The following is a 25,087-nucleotide window of genomic DNA, read 5'->3' on the forward strand; positions in this document are numbered from 1 at the left end:
TACAAGACTAGCGCGGCAGCAATCGCAATGATCCCGGGCGGAAGTATACCCGAACTGGAACGCGTGGGCCAATTCAAGACGATACGTAAGAGTTCCCTCTGGTATTTCCTCCTTACATCGAAAGCAAAGATATTCGGCACTATTAGGGAGTAACTCGGCGATAGCGTCGTCCACGCGTCGATATCCGAACGTGGTAAGGCAACGCACCGTGCTCCTACGGTATCTGTATACGGCGGCCGGGTGAGTGCGCGAATCTCGTGGCTCGAGAAAGCAAGGCGGGCACATTACGTCAAATAACGGGAATTAATATTACGCGGCGAATATTCAATATTAAAATGATATTACGAAACTGGAATATTTCCGTGCGTAGCGATAAACCGGCTCAAAACCCTACATGCCTTAGGAGAAAGTGGCAAGGGCGGCAAAAAAAGGGTCGGTCGTAAAACCCTTCCGGTCGGGCGATGCAACTATGCGACGGTCGGTCGACGCGAACAAAACGAGTGACGCAACCCGAAAGAATCTTGAACGCGAGTACTCTTATATTCATTCACGTCTAATTCCTTTATACTCTATATTTTACTGAAACGTATGCAAGATGGGAACGCGAAAGCAACCGGGAATAAAACTTGATGTATGATTTTCACCTACCTTTCGGTGTCCGCTCTGCGCAGATACTCCTCGAGGGAGATGCGTGGTCCGAAACTGCTTCCCTGGTAAGCTGCTACGGGGGTGGACGGGGCCGGTAAGGCGCTCCAGAGGCGGTCGTGCACGAGAAGTTCGTACTCGCCGTCGTAACTCACTTCCTCGCCGATGATCGCGTTATGATCGTAAATCGCGGCCACGTGGAGGTCGTATTCAAGCCGCCGAAGTGCGTTGTTACGACCCGCGCGATTCCTCCGTGCTTTAGGCATTCGGCAGAGGCTCCAGGCGTATATTGTATTTAATTAAAAGATTAGAATTACCGCGTGCTCGAAGTCCAATGTTTCCTTCGTGGTAAGTGCGGATAACGCACAACACCTTGCCCCCGGAAACGATTGGAATTCTCGCTTTAACTGCTAATTATTCGGTAAAATAAGGTTTGAGTTGTTAATGCCCGTTGCCTCTTTAGCTTCGCGAACACTTCCGATTTCTCGCGGCGATAGGAAGGATGATGCAATGAATGACACGTGGCGAATACACTGTACTTACTATATTCAAATATTCATGAATCGAATTACACTCGCGTAACACTTGGTTAAATTTAGAGCAATACAAAATTTAGAATACAAATGATCACTTAATTAACTTAACTAGATTGAGACGAAATAGAATTGACTTAAAATTAGAATTGGAATTGGGATTGGATTTGGATTGACACTCGCACGATGTGTACTACTCGACGGCGCGTACAAGAGTGAACGAGCATGGCCGCGCGTTGTAACGCGTGCCTGCGGCGGCGCTGTTGCGCAACGTGGCGGTAGCGTGAGTACGCCAACGCACGTGGCGCAAGATGGCGGATGGCGTGGGCACGCCAAAGCACGTGGCGCAAGATGGCGGATGGCGTGGGTACGCCAAAGCACGTGGCGCAAGATGGCGGATGGCGTGGGTACGCCAAAGCACGTGGCACTCGCGACGGTCATAGCCTATAAAGCTAGACCAGACGCACATATCTATAATGGTCGTTGGTCGGCCAATCAGCGCGCGGCTGACTGGAGATGATGCGCAACAGCAACGCGAGCCTTATTGTAGTATTAATAATTTTACAATTATTTAGGTTCATTGTTAGCATGATTTATTTATTATTATTATTTAATTTTATTACTTATATTTATTACAGTGTATATTCACTGGCGGTAAGGCGCAACGCGTGATATGTCAACAGCAGGAGAGCCGGTTGTTGCCAACTTTGGCTTGAATAGTGGCGCTTCTGCGCAGGTGGGAAAAGGGGAAGGAAAAGAAATTTTTACGTTGGCTCTCCTGACGTTACAGTATCGTTTAGCGGAAGGCATGCTTGTCGACGGATATTACGAATGCGAGAATGGGGGTGAGATGCGGCGTCACGTCTTGCAATTTCACGGTTACTTTTTTCATGGATGCCCGTCTTGCTATCCATTAAATCGTGATAAAACGCTCGAAAATTTTAACGATACACGCGTTACGAACGAACGGTTGCAGCGTCTTGGCGATTACGTCGTCAAGGATATATCCTAACAGAAAAACGGGAGTGCATTTTCGACGAAGAAATGCGCGAGAATCGAGAGATGCGAGAATTTCTTGAAAATCACCCCATGGTGCAAATCCCTCTTGAGTATGTACAGAGAACATACGTCTACGTACCGTATCTTCTCGGTGCCTGTAACCTCGTATCGAGTCGCGATATTGCCGGTGCGTCCGCCGAAAAATCCCTCTCGATCCTCGCGATGCATTTTTCGGTGGACGCACCGGCAATATCGCGACTCGATGCGAAGTTAGAAGTAGACGTATATTCTCTGTACATACTCAAAACCGGAATTTTCCCAATTGGTCACCCGGATATTTATGTGAGCGAGGAATGCGCCGGTTTAATTGGAATTGCTCCAAATTTTAATTTTACTCCGGTCGAGGGTCTCGTACGTTGCCGAGTACTTCCCTCGCGTGATCTCTTCCACCCGGTACTACCGTACCGCGTACGCGGTAAATTATTATTTGCTCTTTGCCGTACATGTTGCGAATCATTTTCTCGCGAGGCGTGCACTCACGACGATCCTGCTGAGCATGAGTTTGAGGGCACATGGGTGTCCTGCGAATTACGCAAAGCAGTCGAAAAAGGTATCTCGTGACGCGGGTAGACGAAATTTGGCAGTACACATTCACGCGATATAACCCCGAAACGCGACAGGGAAGGTTGTTTACCGAATATACAACACTTTTTTGCAACTGAAACAAGAGGCGAGTGGGTGGCCGAGCGAATGCAACGACGACGTTGCTAAAGAACGCTACCTGAGGGAGTATGAAGCAACCGAAGGTATCATTCTCGATAAAAACAACATCGTACGTATTTTCGGCTTACGCTTCGTCGCCAAACTCTGTCTTAATTCGTTTTGGGGGAAATTCGGCCAACGGAGTAACCTGCCGAATACAGAAATAATAAGATCCCCTCAGCGTTTCGCCGAATTGCTGTCGAGTCCTGAACACGAGATAGTCGGTGTATTGCCCGTCAATGGATGCGATATACGTTTCATGACGGTTGAAGAGCGAAGCGGTGGTACCTTCACCGATAACTAACGTGGTGATAGCGGCATACATGACGGCACAGGCGCGATTAAAATTATATGAATATTTAGAAAAATTAGTCGCGTATTATATTACGATACAGATTCTTGTATATATACGAGCAGCGGTGATCCCGAGGAATACGAACCGCGTACAGGTAATTTTTTGGGTGACATGATCGACGAACTCGAGAGTTACGGGCGTGGTAGCTTCATCGAGGCGTTTGTATCTGGCGGGCCGAAGATTTACGCGTACGTGGTACGTACACCGGACGCACGAAAATATGAAATATGTAAGATAAAGGGGATTAAATTAAATTAAATTAAATTTTGAAAACTCGAGGCTGCTTAATTTTAAGAATATTTATAATTTATTATTAAATAGGGAAAAAGAGGAGGAGGAAGAGATAAATCTGCGATTTAAGACAATTCGCCGCATCGCGTTTCACGAAGTAATAACGCGAAACGAGGTAAAAATGTGTGCTCCTGTTTTATTAAAGCGCAGATTCATCGACAATCTTCTTTGTTATCGGTTTTACGATTATATAATATTTTACTTAAAATTAAGTTAGGTTAAGGCTCGGATTTTCCCCGTCCTCCCGCAAGTATAAATATGTATATAGGATAAATATGCTTGTAAAAATTAAGATTATTTTTATTTTAGTCATAGTTTATTTTATTTTATTTTAGTATTAAATTTAAGAAGAAAATGTGAAATTTGAAAAATGTATATTATACGAAGTTTCGATTAGAAAATGTAAAATTACAAATGTAAATTTGCATTTAGTTATTAAGAAAAAATGTAATAAAAATATTTATTTCTCTAATTGTAAGAAAAAGTATAATAAAAATTTTGTAAAATTAAATTTTTAAATCCAATTTTTTTCCACTTTCCTATAATTTTCCTATAACTTTCTTTTATCACTAATTTTTTTATATAGAAAATATTTTGAATTTACAATAGAGAATCTTTAAAATATTTTGTAAAATATCTTTTAAATTATAATCCTAAATTATAATCATAAGTTACGATTTTTTAAATTACTTTGTAAAAGGAAAAGTTATAAATTTTTACGTCCGCAATAATAAGTATTCAATTATTAAGTAAACAATTATTTTTTCCGCGAATAAGTTTCTCCGGCTTGAATTAGCTTTCGAGGAGCACTGCGTACAAGCTCGTAAGTGACGGTGCTCTCGCGGACGCTCGCACGAGTGTGCGAGCGAAACTTGTCGCGGACGAGTACGAGCTCATTACGCAAAGATGCGCGCGAGCACACCTCCGCCGCGGTGGGGGGAGCACTCCCCCTTCCGCGAGTAAGCTAATCTCAAAAATCTCAAAAATTTCTCTGAGAAAAAATCAAGAACCTCAAGTGTTCCATCCCTTTGTTTATTAATCTAAATACGACGCGCAAGACGTTCATTTCGCGAAATGGATGTACGCTGGAAACATCCGTGGACGTCGATCGTGTGCGGACCGACGGGATGTGGAAAAACAATCTTCGTAAAGAGATTTCTTCGTCATTTATCCGTTACGGCAGATGTCTATTTTGAGAGAATTTTGTTTTATTATGCTGAATGGCAGGATGCTTATCAGCAACTTCAATACGAAACTCGAGATTCCGCAATCGAATTTCACGAGGGATTACCGCGTCCGGAAGATTATTCTAACGATCCATCGCGCGCGAAATTGATAATAATTGACGATCTTATGAGGGAATCATCCTCGAGCGAAGCGATCATGGATCTGTTTACCAAGGGAAGTCATCATAAGAAGCGTAATTCATTCTCAGCGTAATTTTCATCACGCAAAATCTCTTTCATCAGGGCCGTGGACAACGTGATATATCTCTCAACGCGAATTACTTTGTGGTTTTCAAAAATCCACGAAATCGCGCGCAAATCCGCCATCTCGTTTGACAAGTCTATCCCAACGATCCAAAGTTCCTCGAGGAAACGTATCACGACGCCACGTCTCAACCTCACGGATATTTATTGCTCGATCTGAAACAATCGACTCCCGATGAGTATCGTTTTTGCACGTGCATATTTCCCGATGATACGTTGAACTACGTTTACGTATCGCGCAGATCCTTTTCCGGAAGTTTCGTATAAAAGTATCGTACTCGCATTCTCTCGCGACAGTCGCGCAACTTCCTCGCGATGAAGAAGAGAAGAGAATCTTCGGTTAATGTGAGAAAAATCGCAGAACGTTCGATTGGTAAGAAAAATATCTGTCTTCTCAAAGCGCTGTGTTATTTGAACAAAAATCAACGTGCCTTTTTCTTACGTCAGGCGGATGAAAAATTCATTCGTTGTATCTGCGAGTGCGTTTTCAATACCCTCAGGGTAACGTCCCACTCGAACGTTCTGAAAAAAATCGTCTCAGCAAATATAAAGCATCTTTGCGTCGCATAGCGAAAAAAGACGATAATTGTAAAAGTAAGAAAAAGCTATTACTACAGCGAGGCAGATTTTTACCCTATCTCATAGGACCTATACTTTCGTTCCTATTTTCGAAAATTATCGGAGAATAGTCAGAGAGAGAGAGAGAGAGAGAGAGAGAGAGAGAGAGAGAGAGAGAGAGAGAGAGATCGAGTAAACCTAATTATGGAAAGGGCAAAGAAGATGGTCTTGATTTCCAAATCTCGAAAGAATGCAGCATCGTCTCCAACAACAGCAGCAAACGGAAATAGACATCAGGGAAAATTCCATGCGGCAGAATTCGGAGACGATACATGGAGAAAATTTAAATTCCGTACAAACACCCGGAACAATTTTGTCACGGCTCGATTCCGATATGAGTAAAATTCTTAATTCTCCCACTCCGCGCGATGTAAGTAAGAAATGGAAATTGTATAAAGAAGTACTTTGGAGATATCTCCATTTTGGTAAAGCGCAAAAGGAAGATTCGATGCATAACGCCATCGATGAGAACAATTCAGATGCGCAGGAGGGGGACATGGTGGAACCAACGCGCGAATCACAACCATTGAGCAAACTTTCTCATCTTGATAGGCAAGTAAGCAATATATTACGTGGCGAGTCTCTGTGTAAGCGCGAACGGCAAAGCGTCAAAAAAATATTAGAAAAAGTGCCGAAAAGTTTTCGTGCCAAGGCGCGTTTACTTTTGAAACATTTGATCGATAAAGCAGTATCCGCGAGAATTACTTGGGACGAGGAAAGAATCATGACTATCGATGACGTTATAAAAGATTCGAATATCACGGAACTGATAAACGACGCGATGCGCGAGAGAAAAACCGTGAAAGCAATAGGAAGAGGTCAGTTTGCGCGATTACTACGTACGACAAATACCCCGGCTGTACTCGTAGGAAATAAGGAATTGTTAGCAACCACATTTGTCAAGATATTATCATCACCACAAGCAAGTTCCACGAAAATACCGAGAAAACTTTTAACATCAATGCCGGCGACGTCGACGGCGACGACACGGAAAAGAGTATGACGCACGAGAAAAGGACAAAAACGCTGAAAGACCGAAGAAGAAGAGCGAGCGAGATGCGCATTGTTTCTTTCGCCGCGTTTTCGTAAAGACGATATCCTTATAACCTTCGCGAAAGATTCTCAGGCAAGAAAGAGACGCTTACTCCATTAGAGTGAATTGACCAGGCTTGAAAATTTGTATTACGATCCAGCGCACTATGCGAGGTATTCGGCAACGGATAACTTGTCGCGTGCCGCTAAATCGAATTTCTCTTGTAAAGAAATAGCTCGCTGACTCGAATCGCAAGACGCGTACACGCTGCACCATCCGTCGAGATGAAAATTTCCGCAATTGTGTTACAACGTGACGAATATCGATGATCTGTGAGAGGCCGATTTGATCGAACTCCGTAATTTCAAAAGTTACAACGACGGATTTTCTTATCTTCTCGTGATTATCGATGTACTTAATAAATTTGTCTGGGTAGAACCGTTGCGGGATAAAACGAGCAATTGCGTGACAAGCGCGTTCCAAAATATTCTCTCGAGAAGCGATGGTCGAGTACCCGTGCACTTGCAAACCGACAAGGGTAAAGAATTTATCGCGCGACCGATGCAAGATCTTTTAAAAGAAAGAGGCATACGTTATCGAGTAACTCGCAATCCGGACGTCAAAGCCGCCGTCGTTGAATGCTTCAATAGAATGTTAAAGGAGCGAATGTGGCGCTATTTTACACATAAAAATACGCGGCGTTACATCTAAGTGCTGCAAGATATCGTGCGCGCTTACAATCACACTCGTCATTTGTTTATCAGAATGCAACCGGCGACCGTTACGAGAGAAAATGATTGCATCGCACGCGAAAATATGGAGCGGCGTAGAGGCGAGAGAGAGAAGGGGGCATAGAAAGTAGTAGAACAAAAGGCTAAATTCGATGTTAACGATCTCGTTCGTGTCAGTAGAGCAAAAACCACTTTCGAGAAAGGATACGAAGCGCGGTGGAGCGAGTAAATATTTCAAGTTTGTCGCGTTTTTCATTGACGAAGACCTCGCGTGTACGAATTGTGCGAACTTATTGGGTGAACACATCGATGGGATTTTTTATGAACAAGAATTAGCACGGGTCAGTAAAAATTTGGGGGAGGAAGAGTTTATCGTCGAGCACGTGATAAAAAGCAGAGGACGCGGTGCTAACAAACAGCTACTAGTTAGCTGGCAAGGATATCCCAGTAAATTCGACAGTTGATTCTCGTTTTGAGTTTAACTTTTCTCCAAGATAGAGGAGGAGCAATTTTTTATGGTTCTTCCGAGCGATAGCAGTAAGAAATATTTCCCGGGAAATATATGTTCTTCTTTCACCACTCAATTACCTCACGGCGTACATTTATTCGGGGAATGGGAAGTCGCGCTTAGCGAGATTCAATTTCCCTCCAGTCTTTTTCACGTACGTCAAAACGATAGTAAGATTAGATTTGTTGATTTGAGCGTAAAAGATGAGAAAAATGATGATAAGTTTATGGTGAAAGAATTGCACTTACATGAAAATACAGAGGATCTTATCTACGCGATTAATAAAGAGTGTAGACGCAGCGATTCGCATTTTACTTTCGAACTACGAAAAGGCTCAGGTAGTAATGTCCGTATAAGCATCGATTGTGACAACTGTACTCTCGTTCATTATATAAATCTGCCAGCTAATATTTTTCAAATATTAAGAATCAACATTGATGATACTGCCACAATTTACCGTTACAAGTTACCTAATTCCGACGAATTAACGCCGTTTTTGAAACTCGATTATGCCATCGGTACTGAATGCGCTGTATCTTTCTGGACTGCAGAATCTTGTAGTCTATGGCACGGTATCCCTGATAAAATGTACGTTTATTGCGATATTTGCGAGCCTTACATAACCGGCGATACGCGGAGTCCGCTTCTTCGAATCGTTCCAACCGAAATACTCGGATATAATTACACGTACGGGACGAATTTAGTAAAATATTTCTCCACTTTGCAATAAAATATACTCCTTTGCGTCAAACAAAATTCCGTAAAATAAATTGAAATAGATATAAAAGATCACCGTGGAGAAAAATACCATTCGTATCCGGAACGTTGATAGTAACATTACACTTTAGACGCGTCCGTAATTATCATTCGTGCTAGAAAGTCTACGAAGCTTTGAGAAAAAACTAAACCTCCATGGAATACGACGAGTATTACGAAATGCAAAACGGTGGAGGCAGGGGAGGCGGAATTTTCGTCGGTTCAGCTTATCAGCGTGGTCAAGGGATCGATAGTTTCCTCGGAGGATTATTTAGAAGAGTACTTCCTTATCTAAGCAGGGGAATGCGTGCAGTCGGGAAAGAAGCTTTACGCGCCGGAATTGGCATGATAGAGGATGTTGAATACAACACTCCGTTCAAGGAAGCAGTCAAAATGCGGCTCAAGGAATCGGACGGAAATCTTAAGAGAAAAGCCAAAGAAAATATAAATAACTTGATGAAGGATTCGGGATATAAAACATCCGCGAAAATACGACCGGGTCAGTTTCCCTTCGGAGGGCACGACGCACGCACCGTTAAATCCGGGAGAAGCGCGGTTCGTAAACGCAGACAAGCGGTAAAAAAAGAAATCATCGAAAATTGGCGTGAAAAAAACGATTAAAAGAAAATCATCGAAGAGGAAAGCGAGCAAAATTAAAAAAGCAGCGAAACATCGACGAAATAGCGAGAAAAAGCGCACCGTATATTCCGATATATTCGTTTAACCGACGCACTTTGTAAATTTGAGAGATATGTCCTTTCTTCATATCCATTCGAGTGAGTGCTTAAAGAGCGAGCTCGATCTTTTTAGTTTATCTCCTACTCAAACCAGTATCGAGAATTCGCAATGGGTTTATTACAAACCGGTAACCTCGCTCGTGGGCGACGCGCCTATAGAATTCGTCATACCCGGGCACGGAGAAGATTATCTAGATCTCACGCATACCATGCTAAGCCTTCGCGTACGAGTGGAAAGTTTACCCGGTCCTGGAACATCGACAGCAGGAGGAGGAGGAGGAGTGGGAAGAAGAAGAGCAGGAGGAAACAAAATAGGCCCTGTGAATCATCTACTACATTCGATGTTTAACCAGATCGACGTGTACTTCAATCAAAAACTCGTATCACCCCCAAACAACGCCTACGCGTACCGCGCGTACATCGATGCATTATTAAATTATTCTTCACTGGCAAAAACTTCTCATCTGATTTTCTGTCTATAGGACACGGACGAACCCGGTTATATGGACGTGCTATTAGAATCGGACAACCCCAATCAAGCTCTCGTGAGACGCGCCCGATACATCCAAGGAGAACGTTCGGTAGATCTAATAGGTCATCTTCATTGCGACGTCTTTAATCAGGATAAATTTTTAATTAACGGAGTGGAGATTAGAATGAGACTCGTTCGCTCGAGAAATGCGTTTTGCCTCATGGAAAGCAACTCAATGTCGAAAATACGCATTCTACATGCTAGTTTACTCATAAGAAGAGCAAAAATAAGCCCCGCAGTGTTACTCGAACATGCGAGAAATGCTGAGTAAAACAACCGCCAAGTATCCTCTGACGCGAATCGAAGTTAAAACATTCACGATTCACGCCGGAATGGTAGGAGAATCGATTGATAACCCGATACTCGGGCAACTTCCGAAACGAGAATAGTCGGATTCGTCGATAACAAAGCGTTTAACGGCGACAGAAAGTTAAATCCATTTAATTTCAAAAATTACGGCATAAATTTTTTCTCGCTATATGCCGATGGCGTGCAAATTCCGAGTAGATCGCTGCAACCGAATTTCTCAAAAGACCATCCGCTCTATGTTGAGGCTTATAACACCCTCTTCTCAGGAACAGGCATCCATTTTCTAAACAAGGGGAATTCTATAAGCAGAGAAGATTATGCCAAAGGTTTCACTCTTTTCGCTTTCGATCTCACTCCCGATCTATCGGCAAATTGCGCTGGATATTGGAATCTTGTCAGACATGGAAGTTTACGATTAGAGATGCGATTTGAAAAAGCTATTACCTCAACGATTAATTGTATCGTTTACGCAGAATTCGATAACATGTTAGAGATCGATTCCTCGCGTCAAATTATCATTGATTTTAGCGGATGAGACATACTCAAATTTCTCCCCTCCCACCATTATCTATTTTTCATTTCTATTTCTTCCAAAGCTTAACAAAAAATAGCCGTAGTTTTGCTTTAGACGTGTACGTCGTCACTTCGCAAAACAAATTGATATTCTACGCATCATAGATATAATTATCGATATACAAGGTTTCCGCGACGCTGAGGGGAAGTTTATGCCGAAGGAAGTAGCGGTTGTCGCCATTAACGAAGCATTCATAAGTCACTGCATTATGATGCCTCCATATCCATTTGTCGAATTACCCGGAAAATACAGACGAGAAAACAACTCTCGAAACTTCCATGGGATCGAGTGGTTTGACGGAACAGTCAATTCCAAACATTTCATGACTGAACTATGTGAAATTGCACGGCAAGCGCGTTACATATACAGTCCGAAGTCGAGAGAAGATACATTATTTGGAAAATACACTCGCAAGAAACGTATATAATCTAGAAGGAATCTCTCCTACTTTCAAAAACCTGTCGGAAGGCGAAGAGCATGAATTGCGTTGCAATCATCACAGGTTTCATCGAAATTCCAACAAATTTCATTGCGCGTTACGCAATGCATGCAAATTGAGATACTGGATGTAATCTCAAGAAGGGAACTGCGACATAAGCAGCGCTAATTCTTTTATCAATGAAAGTTCCGATGACAGTGATCCAGAAAGCGAGGTTTTTACAATAAAACGAAATTTTCCGAATCTCGTTATGTGGAGAAATAAGAGATTAGAAAAAGAACAAGCGAGGTGCGAACAAATAAAAGCGGAGAAAGAAGATCTATCGATACTCAAGCGTGAAAAAAAGGAAGCTTCTATCATACAATCCTCGCAAGAGGATAAAAATATAACGATACCGGCGAGCCAAGAAACAAGTCAAACATCATTCCTTTCTGCGAAAGATGAATTCGCTCGAAATCTTACAAGCGTTGTATCATCTTAGTGTCGGATATGCGGGTGTGTATCCTGCCGACAGAATCCCGAGGGTGTGGACGAAGTCGACGGCCATCGTTGCGAACACGGATAATCACGATCGTCCTGGGCAACACTGGGTTGCTTTCTACTTAGACAAGCGTGGAGAAGGCACGTATTTCGATAGCTACGGACTATCACCCCTGGATTCCAAATTCAATCTACGACTTCGACGAAACTCTACTACTCATAAATGAAACATCGTGCGATTACAAGACACATTTTCTCAGACCTGTGGACAATATTGCTGCATATTTCTTTATTATTTGTCTCACGGTTATAAGCTTAAACAATTTCTCAAAATATTCAGCGAAGATTACGAAGATAATGATAAGCTAATCGTACAATTATTTCGTAAAATTTTTCTTCATGAAAAAAAGAAATGTGAAAAATCTCATGTAACGTGCTGTCATATACAAACTTGTACTTTTAAGAATAATTAAACATTAAAAAAACACTATTATGGTAATATGTATAATGATATAACAATAAACATAATTTTTTTTGTAACATAAATTCTTTGTCTCTTTTACTTCCTTTCCCACTGATCTAAAATCGGTTTTAGCCACATAATTCCAGGCTAGAAATATCTATTCGGTTTTAAATATTTTTCGTTTGTTTACCATAAAATTAGGGAAAATAATCTCGCTAGTGTATAAATCCTAATGTTAGAAAAATCTGGAATTTTATATCTAGAAAATCTTTTCAACCATCGTGTTTGTCATAGGATAAAAGCCTCGTATAACTCCAAGTTCGTCGTCGTCGTCGTCGTCGTCGTCGTCGTCGTCGTCGTCGTCGTCGTCGTCGTCGTCGTCGTCGTCGTCGTCGTCGTCGTCGTCGTCGTCGTCGTCGTCGTCGTCGTCGTCATCAGAAACCTCTAATGTGAATCTGTCCATTCCTGTTTTCCTCCCCCAAATATCGTACGACACGCTGAATAATTCTAACGGTTATTACACTCCGACAAATTTTGTGTCTTCAAAACCTATATTCACTTGTAACCTACATTTCCTCCATACAAAAAAATGACATATGAGTCGAGAAATTTATTTAAATTCATCGACTATGAAGCGCCGAGAAACCTTTCGCCCTAAGAAAAATGATTCTTCATATCCCATATACAGCCAATAAAATCTCACAAAAATTGATTTTCTTCTCTTCGCTCCATCCCGCGTGTCACAAAAAATCGCATTCCATTCTCGACAAGTATATTCCTTTTACAGACTCGTCATATTTCTTTTCGTAGACGCCATTTTCGGACCCTGATCGATCCCAGACACTTTCTCCCCCTTCCCCTACTTTTCATCTATCATTTCGACAACCAATCGCACACTTGGGGCACTATGGCTAGAGCCAATCACGCGCCGGGCAGCTACGGAGTCAGCCAATCAGAACGCTCCCACTAATTATCTAATTATCACCTCCCACGACCATCGACCAATCAGAACGCTCCATTTCCACGTAGTTGCCAGTCGGAGGCCACGTCGCTGACGTCAGTGGGAAGGTGGTGGAGGTTTGTTTTGACACGCCATGGCTACCCACTTACTACTAATTGAGTTGAAAATAAAAAACAAGCCAGAGGTCAAGAATTATATATAAAATTAAAATTTGTCAAGAACAGAGACATAAGCATGATGAAGGCATTCTGTATCTGTTTGTAGATTCAGCGTATTATTGTTTTGTAGTTTGATAAACAACATCTCTGAGATTAAACGTTTACCACACGTTCAGAATCACGTTCAGAATCTAAAATATTAACATTATCCCAAGCAAACTCATGTCCACTTTCCATTTTGTGATCTGTAATAACCGATTTAGAGTTTCATATTTCTCCGAATATGACTGCGATGCTCATTCAATATCGTTTTTAGCTGTCTCTTTGTCTCAGATAACACTTCTCACATTCGATTTTGTACACTATATTTTTTCCAACCGGGTTCCTGTCCTTATGTGCACGGATCATCCCACTCACAACTTACTTATACTGAAAAAAGCTTAGTGTCTAAATCATTAATAATTTTCTTGAATTGTCCACGTTGGAAGAGTTGAATGGTAATGTGAACTAGTCTTTTATCTAGTCTTTTATCGTTGTCAATAATTTTCAAGTCAATATTCTGTATCATTATTTTTATAAAACAACTTTTTAAGCCTTTGAGATATATAAAGTTAAAGATAAATGTAAGGGGATAATCGTTATTTAGCAAAACGGACACCATTAATTCTAGGTTTTTTTGGTAATATTGAGGATGTAATAAGAAGGGTCTATCTATTAAGCCGAAAACCATGCCTTTCTTCTGGGACAGAGGATGTTAAGAGTGATAATTTAAGAACCTATCAGAGAAGGTTGGTTTATGATACCAGTCAAAATGACTAATGTTGTTAGTAATTTTCATGGTAACTTCCAGGAAATTCAACAATTCCCGTCCACCCTCTTCGCATGTGAATTGTAGTCTTGAGTGGAAAAAGTTGAAAATCCTGAGAGTATCTTCAATCCTGTTGGAACAACGCGATATCGTCAACGTATCGGAAATGGTAAATCTGTGTCAATCATCTCGATAGCCCTCTCCTCCAGATCCCTCATCACCAAATCAGCTATAACTGGGGACAGCGAAGAACTCATAGATAGATTGAAAGTCTGCTTGTAGATTTGACCATCAAAAATAAAATAGGTGGAGTGTAGGACCAAAGAGACAGCTTTAAGAAATTCTTCTTTTGGGATATCACAATATGGCGCTATATTATCCCATCGTTTGGAGATGCTGTCCATAGCTAAATCTAGTGAGACATTGGTGAACAACGATTTAACATCCAACGAAATTAATGAGTAATTATCATCAATGTAACATCCCATTAATTGTCCAATTAATTGAAAACTATTATCTAAATGACTTTTCGGTTTAGGAATGCTCTTTATCATGATTAAGTGTTGATGCCAATGCATAAAGCGGACTATCAATGCATGATACGATTAAACTGAATGGACAGCCTTGCTTGTGTATTTTAGGCAGGCCATAAGCTCTAGGTAATAACCCATCACTACATGCTAAATGATTGTGGTAAACGTTTAATCTCAGAGATGTTATTTATCAAACTACAAAACAATAATACGCTGAATCTACAAACAGATACGGAATGCCTTCATCATGCTTATGTCTCTGTTCTTGACAAATTTTAATTTTATATATAATTCTTGACCTCTGGCTTGTTTTTTATTTTCAACTCAATTCCTTTCACATCACGGTTTTTTCGATTTCATTCAGTACATGATTGTCTTTTGACTGATACGTTTCTTAATAATTGTATCGTTGGTTTTAACATCTTTGTAACTTTTCTAACTTTTTTGCTTATACGATCCTGCTTATACGATCCATCATGTATAGCTTGACTTTAATATGGTGAGTAAAAAAATTTTATACTACTTATATTATCAGAATCTGATTTCAACTATATTCGTGTGCCGCTTTGTCAGGGTCAAGACAAAAAGATTTGCTCCCTCACACGATTTGGCAACCGTCGTGAGCGACAGACTTTTGATTAAATCACATTAGAGTTCGGCGTCTACTGACCAATACTATTTATCACTGAAGATGGCTCAATACGAGAGCCAAAACGTTTGATTTTTAATTAAAGAAGATTTCTTAATCAAGAAGAATTATAAAATTTATTGCGCACTGTTTACCGCGCGTTTTCTCATTGTCCCTTGTTTGTTAATTTTTTAAATACGGAGAAACTGAATATATGTAATTATGAATTTAAATTAATAAATTCAATAAATCATTTCTAGAATTTTTTAGAACCTCGTTCGCAATTGTATTTATTTATGGATCCAAAAACAATTGAATGATGTATATAGTCATGAAATTCAGATATACGTGAAATTATTTATATATTATTTCTCATTTAAACTTTAATACTTTTTTCTGCTAAACAAGAAGAGATATTAGATTTCTTCCAACAACACATAACATCACACAATGATGTCACAAATGAATGTAACACAAATTAGAATCTGTTAAAAAAATTTAGTTTCATTTGAACGAAAGTGCTAAGTTATTAATTATTAGTATAATTTTGTTTTTGTTTATTTTTTTATGTATTATTGAAAGATTATCGATCTTGCGTTTACAAATAATACAGAACTCGGCAATGAAAAAAAAAACATCAAAATTTGGAAAGTGCGAGCTAATAAAAATTTTGTTTTTTTAATTATGTCGAATACATTTTGTATTACTGAGTTGCGGTTTTCAGCATAATATGGCATAAACAATAGCACAATTAATAGAAATACAGAAAAATACAAGGCTAACTTTATGCACATTAGTGACTCTTGAACATTATCGCATATGATTTTTACAAAGATACATTTCAGTAATACAAGAGTAGCCTCACTCTGATTTCAATTGGTCCGAGAAAATCATTTGCGCGTTAATTGCTCGCGATAATTCTTATTTAAACATATACAAGTAGGTGAACAAAGGGGGTCCTAAGCCCCCCAGGCATGTGGGGGGGATGAGGGGGAGAGGGGATCGTAGAATCCCTAGGGAGCTTAGGACCCCCCCTTGACCCCCCGGTAAGATGATTTTCTTTCTTCAGAGAGTTCGTATCCGGGGAGAGAAGGTGGATCCCTCTGGCGGTCGTCGAGACAGGTTTATCTCTCTCGATCGGTAAGGCGGTCGCGGGGTTTCCCCGGGTCGGTTCCCCCGTTCTCGACGCCGCCCGCGCTTCTTGTTTCGGGCACTTTCTCGACGTCGCCCTAGTGTTTTTTTTCGGGCGCGTTATCGACGCCGCCCGCGCTTCTTGTTTCGGACGCGTTCTCGACGCCGCCCTAGCGTTTTTTTTTCGGGCGCGTTCTCGATGCCGCCCTAGCGTTTTCCGCTAGGTAACCCCGGGCGCGTCATCGACGCCGCCCTAGCATTTTCCGCGCGGTCTAGCGCTTTTCGCGTAGCCTTGGGCGCGTCTCGACGCCGCTCTAGCGTTTTTCGCGGGAATCTAGCGCATCCTTTTTCGCGGGGTGTGGCGCTTCCCGCGTCTGGGCGTTTTCCGCGGGGTCTAGCGCGTCCTGTTTTCGCGGTTTGTCGCGTCGCCTTAGGCGTGTCTGTTTTCCATAGCGTCGCGATTTGGCGCGTCGTCGAGGCGATTCGCGTTGTTTACAGGATGTTGCGGTTTGTCGCGTCGCCTTAGGCGTGTCTGTTTTCCATAGCGTCGCGATTTAGCGCGTCGTCGAGGCGACTCGCGTTGTTGACAGGATGTTGCGATTTGTCGCGTCGCCTTAAGCGTGTCTGTTTTCTATAACGTCGCGATTAGTCGCGTCGTCGATGCGATTCGCGTTGTTGACAAGATGTTGCGGTTTGTCGCGTCGCTTTAGGCGTGTCTGTTTTCCATAATGTCGCGATTAGGCGCGTCTCACACGTCACGATTAGGCGCGTCTCGCGTCTGAGCGTTTTCCGTGGGGCTTAGCGTGTCCTGTTTGTAGTTTGACGTGTTTTTTACGTCACTTTAGAGAGTATTTAACTAGGAGTGTCGATATATTGTTAGTTTGCGAGATGGAGAGTCAGTCTAATGTTTCGGAGAGTCAGTTTAATGTTTTGGAGAGTCAATTGAAAGATCCGGAGATAATATCGCTTTTAGACGATTCGCTCGAGCTCTCAAGAGAGATGGAACGCGAGATAGTGGAACGGGAGAAACACGCGATGACGATGGGGCGTGAGAAACGGCCTACGATCGAGCGGGAAGAGGAGAACGAGATATCGGCGGAGGTCGAGAGCGACGCGGTCTACTCGCTCGAGTTGATGTGCGCGATGTGGATGTCTATGCATTCGACGTCGTGTAATTTGCGGCTAATGATAGCGTTTTTGTTTAAACATCTGGCGCTTCATCGAGGAACGGAGCCGATCGCGCGTATACGCGAGGCTGAGCGTATGAGGAACGCTATACGTATCGTTACTGATGTCTGGAGTCGAAAGGGTCCGTGGAACTCGTACTGTTCTGGGGATAGTATGGTTCGCTTGGTCGAGAGTTCCGCGAAGCCGGACGAGCGTGCGTCGCTTATGGAGATCGAGATAACAAAGGAGGCTTCTTCGAATTGGATATGAGATTACTGGGAATATCTGGCGCGTTTGAAAACGACGAAAGGGGATCTCGACGACGAGTACGAGAAGTATCTATTTTGAATACTACGAGAGGGAATGATGAGAGTTGTGGCAATGGTTTAGACGCGTTGTTTGGGTCTCTATCTGGAGATAAGGAGGAGGCTGATCGATTCGTTCAGTATGTGACAAAGTTGAAGGGACGACAGCTCGAGACGAGATCTCCGGGTGAGAAAGGGATCGATTGCGAATTGGTTCGAATGTACGTGTACAATGTCAAGGATATAGTTAAGAAGAAGAGACGCAACTGGTGGAAGTATGCGAAATTGAGAGTTCAATTTTTGAACTCCGTGTCGGATCGGAAAAAGCAGTTGATGCGACAGTTGATAGATCGAGTCGCCGATGATCTGAGGAGGGTACCCGGAGTGCGCGGGGAAGCGAGAAGCGTCGAGTGCGACAGCGAGTAGGAATGTATCGCTATGACGCTCGCGCGAATTATTGTCAGGGGTATTGATTGTGGCGAAGAGCGTGAGTATATGTAAAAGAGAATGTACTAATATTTCTATGTAAAAGAATATATTAATATGTATACTAATTATTAATTGAATATATGTATAAGAATATACACGAATATATGTATAAGAATATATACATGAATATATGTGTAAAAGTGTGCGCAAATATGATGCCGAAGTTTTTTCTCGTTCCGAGAATGTATGAGAGAGATGAGAGTGGGAGTCGCGCGAGAAGAAAATTATCGTAGGAGTATTAATAAGAAGATAATATTTCATAGGAATGTGAATGTTGTGCGATGCGACATTTTCGCGCTCGCTACGCGTGACTACGGGAAGTCTGACCGCAACGGTGATAGAAGATTAGTCAGTCTATTGTTTATTTCGTCGTTCTTTATTTTGTTCTTTATTCTATTGCTATTTTATCGTTGTCATGCTTTTATTTTTGTTCTCTATTGTGTACTTTTGTTCTCTATTTTGTATCGTTAATGATATTGCGTATGGGATCTTTAGCGAGATCGTCATTCGTTGGTGTATAATCACGCTACTTATATTTGGATTCGTTCGACGAGAATAATCTCACGCGATAGAGAATAGAAATTAAAGCGATTTTAATTTCTGATTCGCGACTCGGATCGATTCATCGCGTCGGTCTTCGCCCTCTCGCGACCGATGGCAACATCGATCGAACGGTTCGCGCGTATTTCGGCGTATTTCGTATTTCGACGCGCAGTGTCGATTTGACTTCTGTCTCGCGCGATGACGCCCGCTCATGGAATCGTCGTGATCGCATGCGCGATAGCCGTTATCGCGGCGATTCGCGACTCCGTCGCCGATAGCGACGAGGAGACGATTCGGTTTTTGCAAACCTACAGATATGTGGACGGCGATAACGTGCAAACAATATCAGATAACGCGACGTTGGCTCTGAGACACACGATTGCGCTTTTTCAGGAGTATTACCGTATACCTGGTGATGGTGTTCTTAACGAAGCTACATTGGGACAGATGCGTAAACCGCGATGCGGCGTCAAAGATATATTGAATGACTTGGACAATTCTCTGAGGAAATGGGTGAAGACGCATCTCACTTGGAACTTTCATCTAGCGAGCGAGAGCGTTCTACGAGTCACCGAAGTCGCGTTCGAGATGTAGGCTGCGAATTCGTCGCTGACGTTCGAGCGCGATTCGATAAATCCCGATATCGTGATATCGTTTCGGAAAGATTTTCACACGTTTGTAGATCCTCGGCATCAAAGTAGCCGAATATGTCCGTCGTTGCTGGACAGACCAGGAAATGTGTTAGCTCACGCTTTTTTACCATCATCAGAAGTGTCAGAGGTGCACGTGGATAGCGCGGAGAAGTGGCACATCGAGTTAACTGTTAATCCTGACGATACGATTCATCTGCTGCATACGTTGACGCACGAGATCGGTCATGCATTAGGATTACATCACAGTCCTCTGAAAAATGCGATAATGTACGCTTTTGTTCCCTCTAAGACCTTTCCCGTGCGATTGAGCGAGGCGGATTTTCTCGCCATTCAGAATTTATACGGTTTAAGAAATAAGAGCGAAATTGCGGGACCAGTTACGACGACCGTAGCGACGACCACGATTGCGACGCGCGACACAGGGAATTCCGCGGATCTGTGCGCGTTACGACGCGTCGATGCGGTGTTGGTGTTAGAAAATAGAATGTATGTGGCGTATCGATACTACTTATGGTCGGTCGACCTAAACGGAAAATCTTACGGCAGGTCGTTGTTACTGACGGACTATTTGCGTTTTCTTCCCGATAATTTTACGCGTTTGGCGGGTGCGTATCGACGACCCTCGGGTCAACTCGTATTGTTTGTTGACGATATGATTTACATGATAGAATATCCGAGTTTTGAGCTAGTACCGGGTCGGCCGAGGAAATTGAGAGATATGAATCTTCCTCCTAATGCGAAAATCAACGCTGTGATTAATACCAACGCGGGACGAACGTTCGCGATTTACAACGACGAGATCGTGGCCGAGATCGACGATTGCTCGATGATAGCCGTCAGACATAATTCGTTGCACGCAATATTTCCGGGGATTCCACCCGCTGTAACGTCCGCCGTTCGATATATCGACGGTAATCTGTACTTTTTTGTTAAACGACAGTTTTTCAAATATAACGAATTTATTAGAAGTGTAACTATGGCCGGTAAATTTGATTCAGAGATTTTTGGTATCGTGTATCCAAAGGACGGATTGTTAGAGCAATTGCGCGCTCTTTTGAAAAGACTCGCTCAGATGAGGAACGTATTTTCGAGCGAGGACGATTTAGAAGAGGAGAGGGAGGAGGAAGAGGCACGGAAGTTTTCGCATAGTGTATAGAGCTAAGGATACGAAACGTTTACGAACAGTATTGCGCGATCTCTTCGATCGTAAAGATGTACGATATCGACCGCTCGCAAGACACAAGACACGCCGATTCGACGAGAGCGATGACGCGAAAAGGAGAAAGAGGACGCTCGACGATGACAGATCGATCGCGTCGAGTCATAGTAACGTCGGTTATATCGCGTCGAGTCATAGTAACGTCGGTTATACGAACAATTCAGTTAGAATTCTAGAACGAAAATATTCCTTGACTAAGATGGGATACAAGTTTCTATCACGTCAAGCGCGTAGACATACCTTTTTCAAAACATATTTTTCTTCATTATATTCCTCAACAGTTTATTCAATTCTAATTATAACGTTCAATTCGATTATTTCAGTGTTATATATATATGAATATATAAAAAAATAAAAGACGTGATGCGTCCCTGGGTAAAGAACATCCCCACCACGGGAGCCGCTGGTGCTCCCCCACATGACCACCGGGGCCCTACCATCAGCGCCTCCCACGCAAGTGCCGCCGCTCCCACCAGAGCGCCGCCGCACTTCGAGCCGCCGAAAACGAAGGAGTCCAGTGCAGAGGCTCCTTCGTGCAGTTCACATCGAGTCTCCAGCCAGGAAGGTTCCTGGCTCGTGAACACATCCTCTCCTAGGATCGGGTGCGAGTACTCTAAGTTTAATCCTCGGCACGTTAGCGTGTTAAACCGAGAGTTTTCTTTATTTCAATTCTAATTGTAAGAATTACTATTCAATTCTACTTATAAGACTAGTGCGGTTAAGTCACTAATATTATAAAGTTCATTATACTACTCACTCTTAATTTCAAATATACGAGGTGAAAATTGAACCGCGAGTGATCATTAGCGAATCCCACCTATCCTATCCTAGCGGAACGAATGAAACGATCGAGTTCGCGAGGATAAAGAGATCTTTTAAGCATATCGAATAAATTAAAAACTCTGAATGAAAACACACTAGTTCGTTGTATCGATCCTCTGGATTGACGCTGTTACGTGTTTGGCACGCCGGCGCCTCGACGAGGAACTATAACGATCTATTTATTCTAAATTCCAAATTCAAGTATATTTTCGTTATCAAGGTTTCGTGTACTCGTGCATGCACCAAACGTGCGGCGCTCCTGAGAGTCGCCCGCGAGGCACGACACCTTGTCGGAATCGTGGACAGTGCGTAAAATAAACGCAAAATAATACGGAATATTGTGTTCTCATGAAGCATTGAATTGCGGCGCTCATTGCAGAGTCGCCCGTGAGACATAACAAACCGTAGATAACGCTATCACTTGCGTCACCAAGCGCATCTCTCTGTGCAAGAGCACAGCTTAGAGTCACGAAATAAAAAGTAATGAATTATTACAGTAAGATCTCTTTGCGATGCCACCGAAACGTCGCCACCGTTCAGGCCGAAAACAATCACTGAAAAAACTTTTTAATGAATTGAACTATCGACTCCCGCGACATTTGCGAAATCTACTGGGTGTCGAGCCAGCCTACGACAAAGACTACGAACAATTATTCTCCGGAAGCTTTTGGTCACCGAAGCCGCCTCCAACGTGGAAGCTGACCCCCATCACCTTCCGTACCCCGAGATTGCCGCCGCTACGGATGCTCGCCACGGATCCACGAAGGAAAAGATATATGGAAATTAGAAGTAAAATCCTCTACAACTATTACTAAAGGTAGGACAGATTTTTATTGCTGCATATACTCGAATTTAGAGAACCGCCAATGTGCAGGGGACAACTGGATAGACCGCGAAAACCGAAAACTTCCCCTGCTGCAATATACACGCGTCGCATAAGTCTTTGCCATTGTATTACTGAATTCGGTTATGGGTTGTTCGGTATCGCCAGTGATTACAATGACGCGGGACTTTTGTGCCGCTAGATCAGTGCAAGCTAGATTGTGAACGAATTCACCCCGAACAACAGTTTCGATTGGTATTAAGACATTTTATTCATATTGGAAATAGTCCGGTGTCGCGAAAGTGCGAGCACTGCCCGACCGAGTTGTCCATTTGTCGTGAAATAAATAATTGTGACGCATGCATCGACGCCTTCGTTGCTTTTCTAAATCATTTACGAGAAGGAAATCAAACATTCGAGTCGTTGCCAGACCCGACTATCATAGACGTTGACAACAGTATCGGGACGCACGAAATTATTTTCTCAAGAAGACTTAGTTTCTTCCTACATAATTTACATAGGCGAAATACCCAACGAGACGATTAAGGTCTCTCAATCAAACAGAATCTTTGCCGCTCGAGATTCCGTCATCTAAATTTAAATCACTACAAACTTTTAATCTAGAACCTTTGCCGCTCGAGGTTCCTCACCATTACCAAAATAAAGTTTTGGAATTTCCCCCATACAGCCCGGTGCGAATACGATTCGATAAAATCAAGTCAAATTTCGCTCGGACAAAACGACGTTGCGTCATTCGTGACGTAACACATGGCAAGGAAGTCTCGATGTCGCCCGATACGTGGAGGCAGCTCGAGCAACAACATGTTCTCTCGAAGTATCTGCAGTGTACCAACGAAGAATCGTCCTTTCCAGCCCCGTCGCATATTGGAAATATGACCGTGCGATTCGGAAAACTCAACAACTTGACGATAATACGCCTGGAAACGTTCGCGGCTCGCTTGACCATGTCGAAGAAAACAGTGAATAACATGTTCGAGCTCGAGCATTGCGTCAGCCGACTCGTTATCTCGTTGACCAAGATATTAGGAAAAATCGATGCGACATTGGCACGTTTCAAGGATATTGCGTTCATCGCTAAGGATACGGAAAATATCTCGAAAGTTATACGCGATAGTGATGCCTACGATCGTAACGACATTATCGATTGCGAACTCGTTGCTCTGTACTTTGGGATGTAAGATTGAGATGAAATAAAAGTGAGATATTTCATAAACAATGTTTTGTGTATTTCCTCAAGCATGTATATAAGTATAGCGAGCGATAAAAAAATTCGATTATAGTATAAGCAATGAATCTAATTATAATATATAAGCACTGAATCTAATATATAATACAATGATTAAAAACTAATTGTAACGTCAGGAGAGCCAACGTAAAAATTTCTTTTCCTTCCCCTTTTCCCACCTACGCAGAAGCGCCACTATTCAAGCCAAGTTGGCAACAACCGGCTCTCCTGCCGTTGACATATCACGCGTTGCGCCTTACCGCCAGTGAATATACACTGTAATAAATATAAGTAATAAAATTAAATAATAATAATAAATAAATCATGCTAACAATGAACCTAAATAATTGTAAAATTATTAATACTACAATAAGGCTCGCGTTGCTGTTGCGCATCATCTCTAGTCAGCCGCGCGCTGATTGGCCGACCAACGACCATCATAGATATGTGCGTCTAGTCTAGCTTTATAGGCTATGACCGCCATCTTGCGCCACGTGCTTTGGCGTACCCACGCCATCCGCCATCTTGCGCCACGTGCTTTGGCGTGCCCACGCCATCCGCCATCTTGCGCCACGTGCTTTGGCGTACCCATGCCATCCGCCATCTTGCGCCGCGTGCGTTGGCGTACCCACGCTACCGCCACGTTGCGCAACAGCGCCGCCGCAGGCACGCGTTACAACGCGCGGCCATGCTCGTTCACTCTTGTACGCGCCGTCGAGTAGTACACATCGTGCGAGTGTCAATCCAAATCTAATCCCAATTCCAATTCTAATTTTAAGTCAATTCTATTTCGTCTCAATCTAGTTAAGTTAATTAAGTGATCATTTGTATTCTAAATTTTGTATTGCTCTAAATTTAACCAAGTGCTACGCGAGTGTAATTCGATTCATGAATATTTGAATATAGTAAGTACAGTGTATTCGCCACGTGTCATTCATTGCATCATCCTTCCTATCGCCGCGAGAAATCGGAAGTGTTCGCGAGGCTAAAGAGGCAACGGGCATTAACAACTCAAACCTTATTTTACCGAATAATTAGCAGTTAAAGCGAGAATTCCGATCGTTTCCGGGGGCAAGGTGTTGTGCGTTATCCGCACTTATCACGAAGGAAACATTGGACTTCGAGCACGCGGTAATCCTAATCTTCTAACTAATACAATATACGCCTAGAGCCTCTGCCGAATGCCTAAAGCACGGAGGAATCGCGCGGGTCGTAACAACGCACTTCGGCGACTTGAATACGACCTCCACATGGCCGCGATTTACGATCATAACGCGATCATCGGCGAGGAAGTGAGTTACGACGGCGAGTACGAACTCCTCGTGCACGACCGCCTCTGGAGCGCC

The 25,087-nt window shown here is 42.7% G+C and overlaps 2 protein-coding genes and 1 pseudogene across 2 annotated transcripts; 2 read left to right on the top strand and 1 right to left on the bottom strand.

Moving 5' to 3' along the window:
• Nucleotides 1-4,659: 4,659 nt before the first annotated feature.
• LOC148937800 (uncharacterized) lies at nucleotides 4,660-5,342 on the top strand (annotated as a pseudogene).
• An 8,992-nt stretch (nucleotides 5,343-14,334) lies between these two features.
• LOC148937801 (uncharacterized) lies at nucleotides 14,335-14,736 on the bottom strand. Its single transcript, XM_089071220.1, has one exon. It carries the CDS (start codon nucleotides 14,734-14,736, stop codon nucleotides 14,335-14,337), a length of 402 nt encoding a protein of 133 aa, XP_088927346.1.
• A 4,440-nt stretch (nucleotides 14,737-19,176) lies between these two features.
• LOC148937802 (matrix metalloproteinase-14-like) lies at nucleotides 19,177-20,787 on the top strand. Its single transcript, XM_089071221.1, has 2 exons — nucleotides 19,177-19,568; nucleotides 19,707-20,787. The coding sequence occupies exons 1-2, from the start codon at nucleotides 19,177-19,179 to the stop codon at nucleotides 20,785-20,787; spliced, it is 1,473 nt and encodes a 490-aa protein (XP_088927347.1).
• The last annotated feature ends 4,300 nt before the right edge of the window (nucleotides 20,788-25,087 follow it).

This window comes from Pogonomyrmex barbatus, unplaced genomic scaffold (assembly GCF_055798465.1).
Source record: "Pogonomyrmex barbatus isolate J1 unplaced genomic scaffold, ASM5579846v1 scaffold11, whole genome shotgun sequence".
Classification (NCBI taxonomy): domain Eukaryota; kingdom Metazoa; phylum Arthropoda; class Insecta; order Hymenoptera; family Formicidae; genus Pogonomyrmex; species Pogonomyrmex barbatus.

What these genes read in the sequence shown, in the direction of transcription:
- LOC148937801 (XM_089071220.1), bottom strand. Translation starts at nt 14,736, where the DNA reads ATGATAAAGAGCATTCCTAAACCGAAAAGTCATTTAGATAATAGTTTT.
- LOC148937802 (XM_089071221.1), top strand. Translation starts at nt 19,177, where the DNA reads ATGACGCCCGCTCATGGAATCGTCGTGATCGCATGCGCGATAGCCGTT. An exon ending in ACCGAAGTCGCGTTCGAGAT is followed by an intron (nt 19,569 to 19,706) that starts GTAGGCTGCGAA and finishes GTTGCTGGACAG; the next exon opens with ACCAGGAAATGTGTTAGCTC.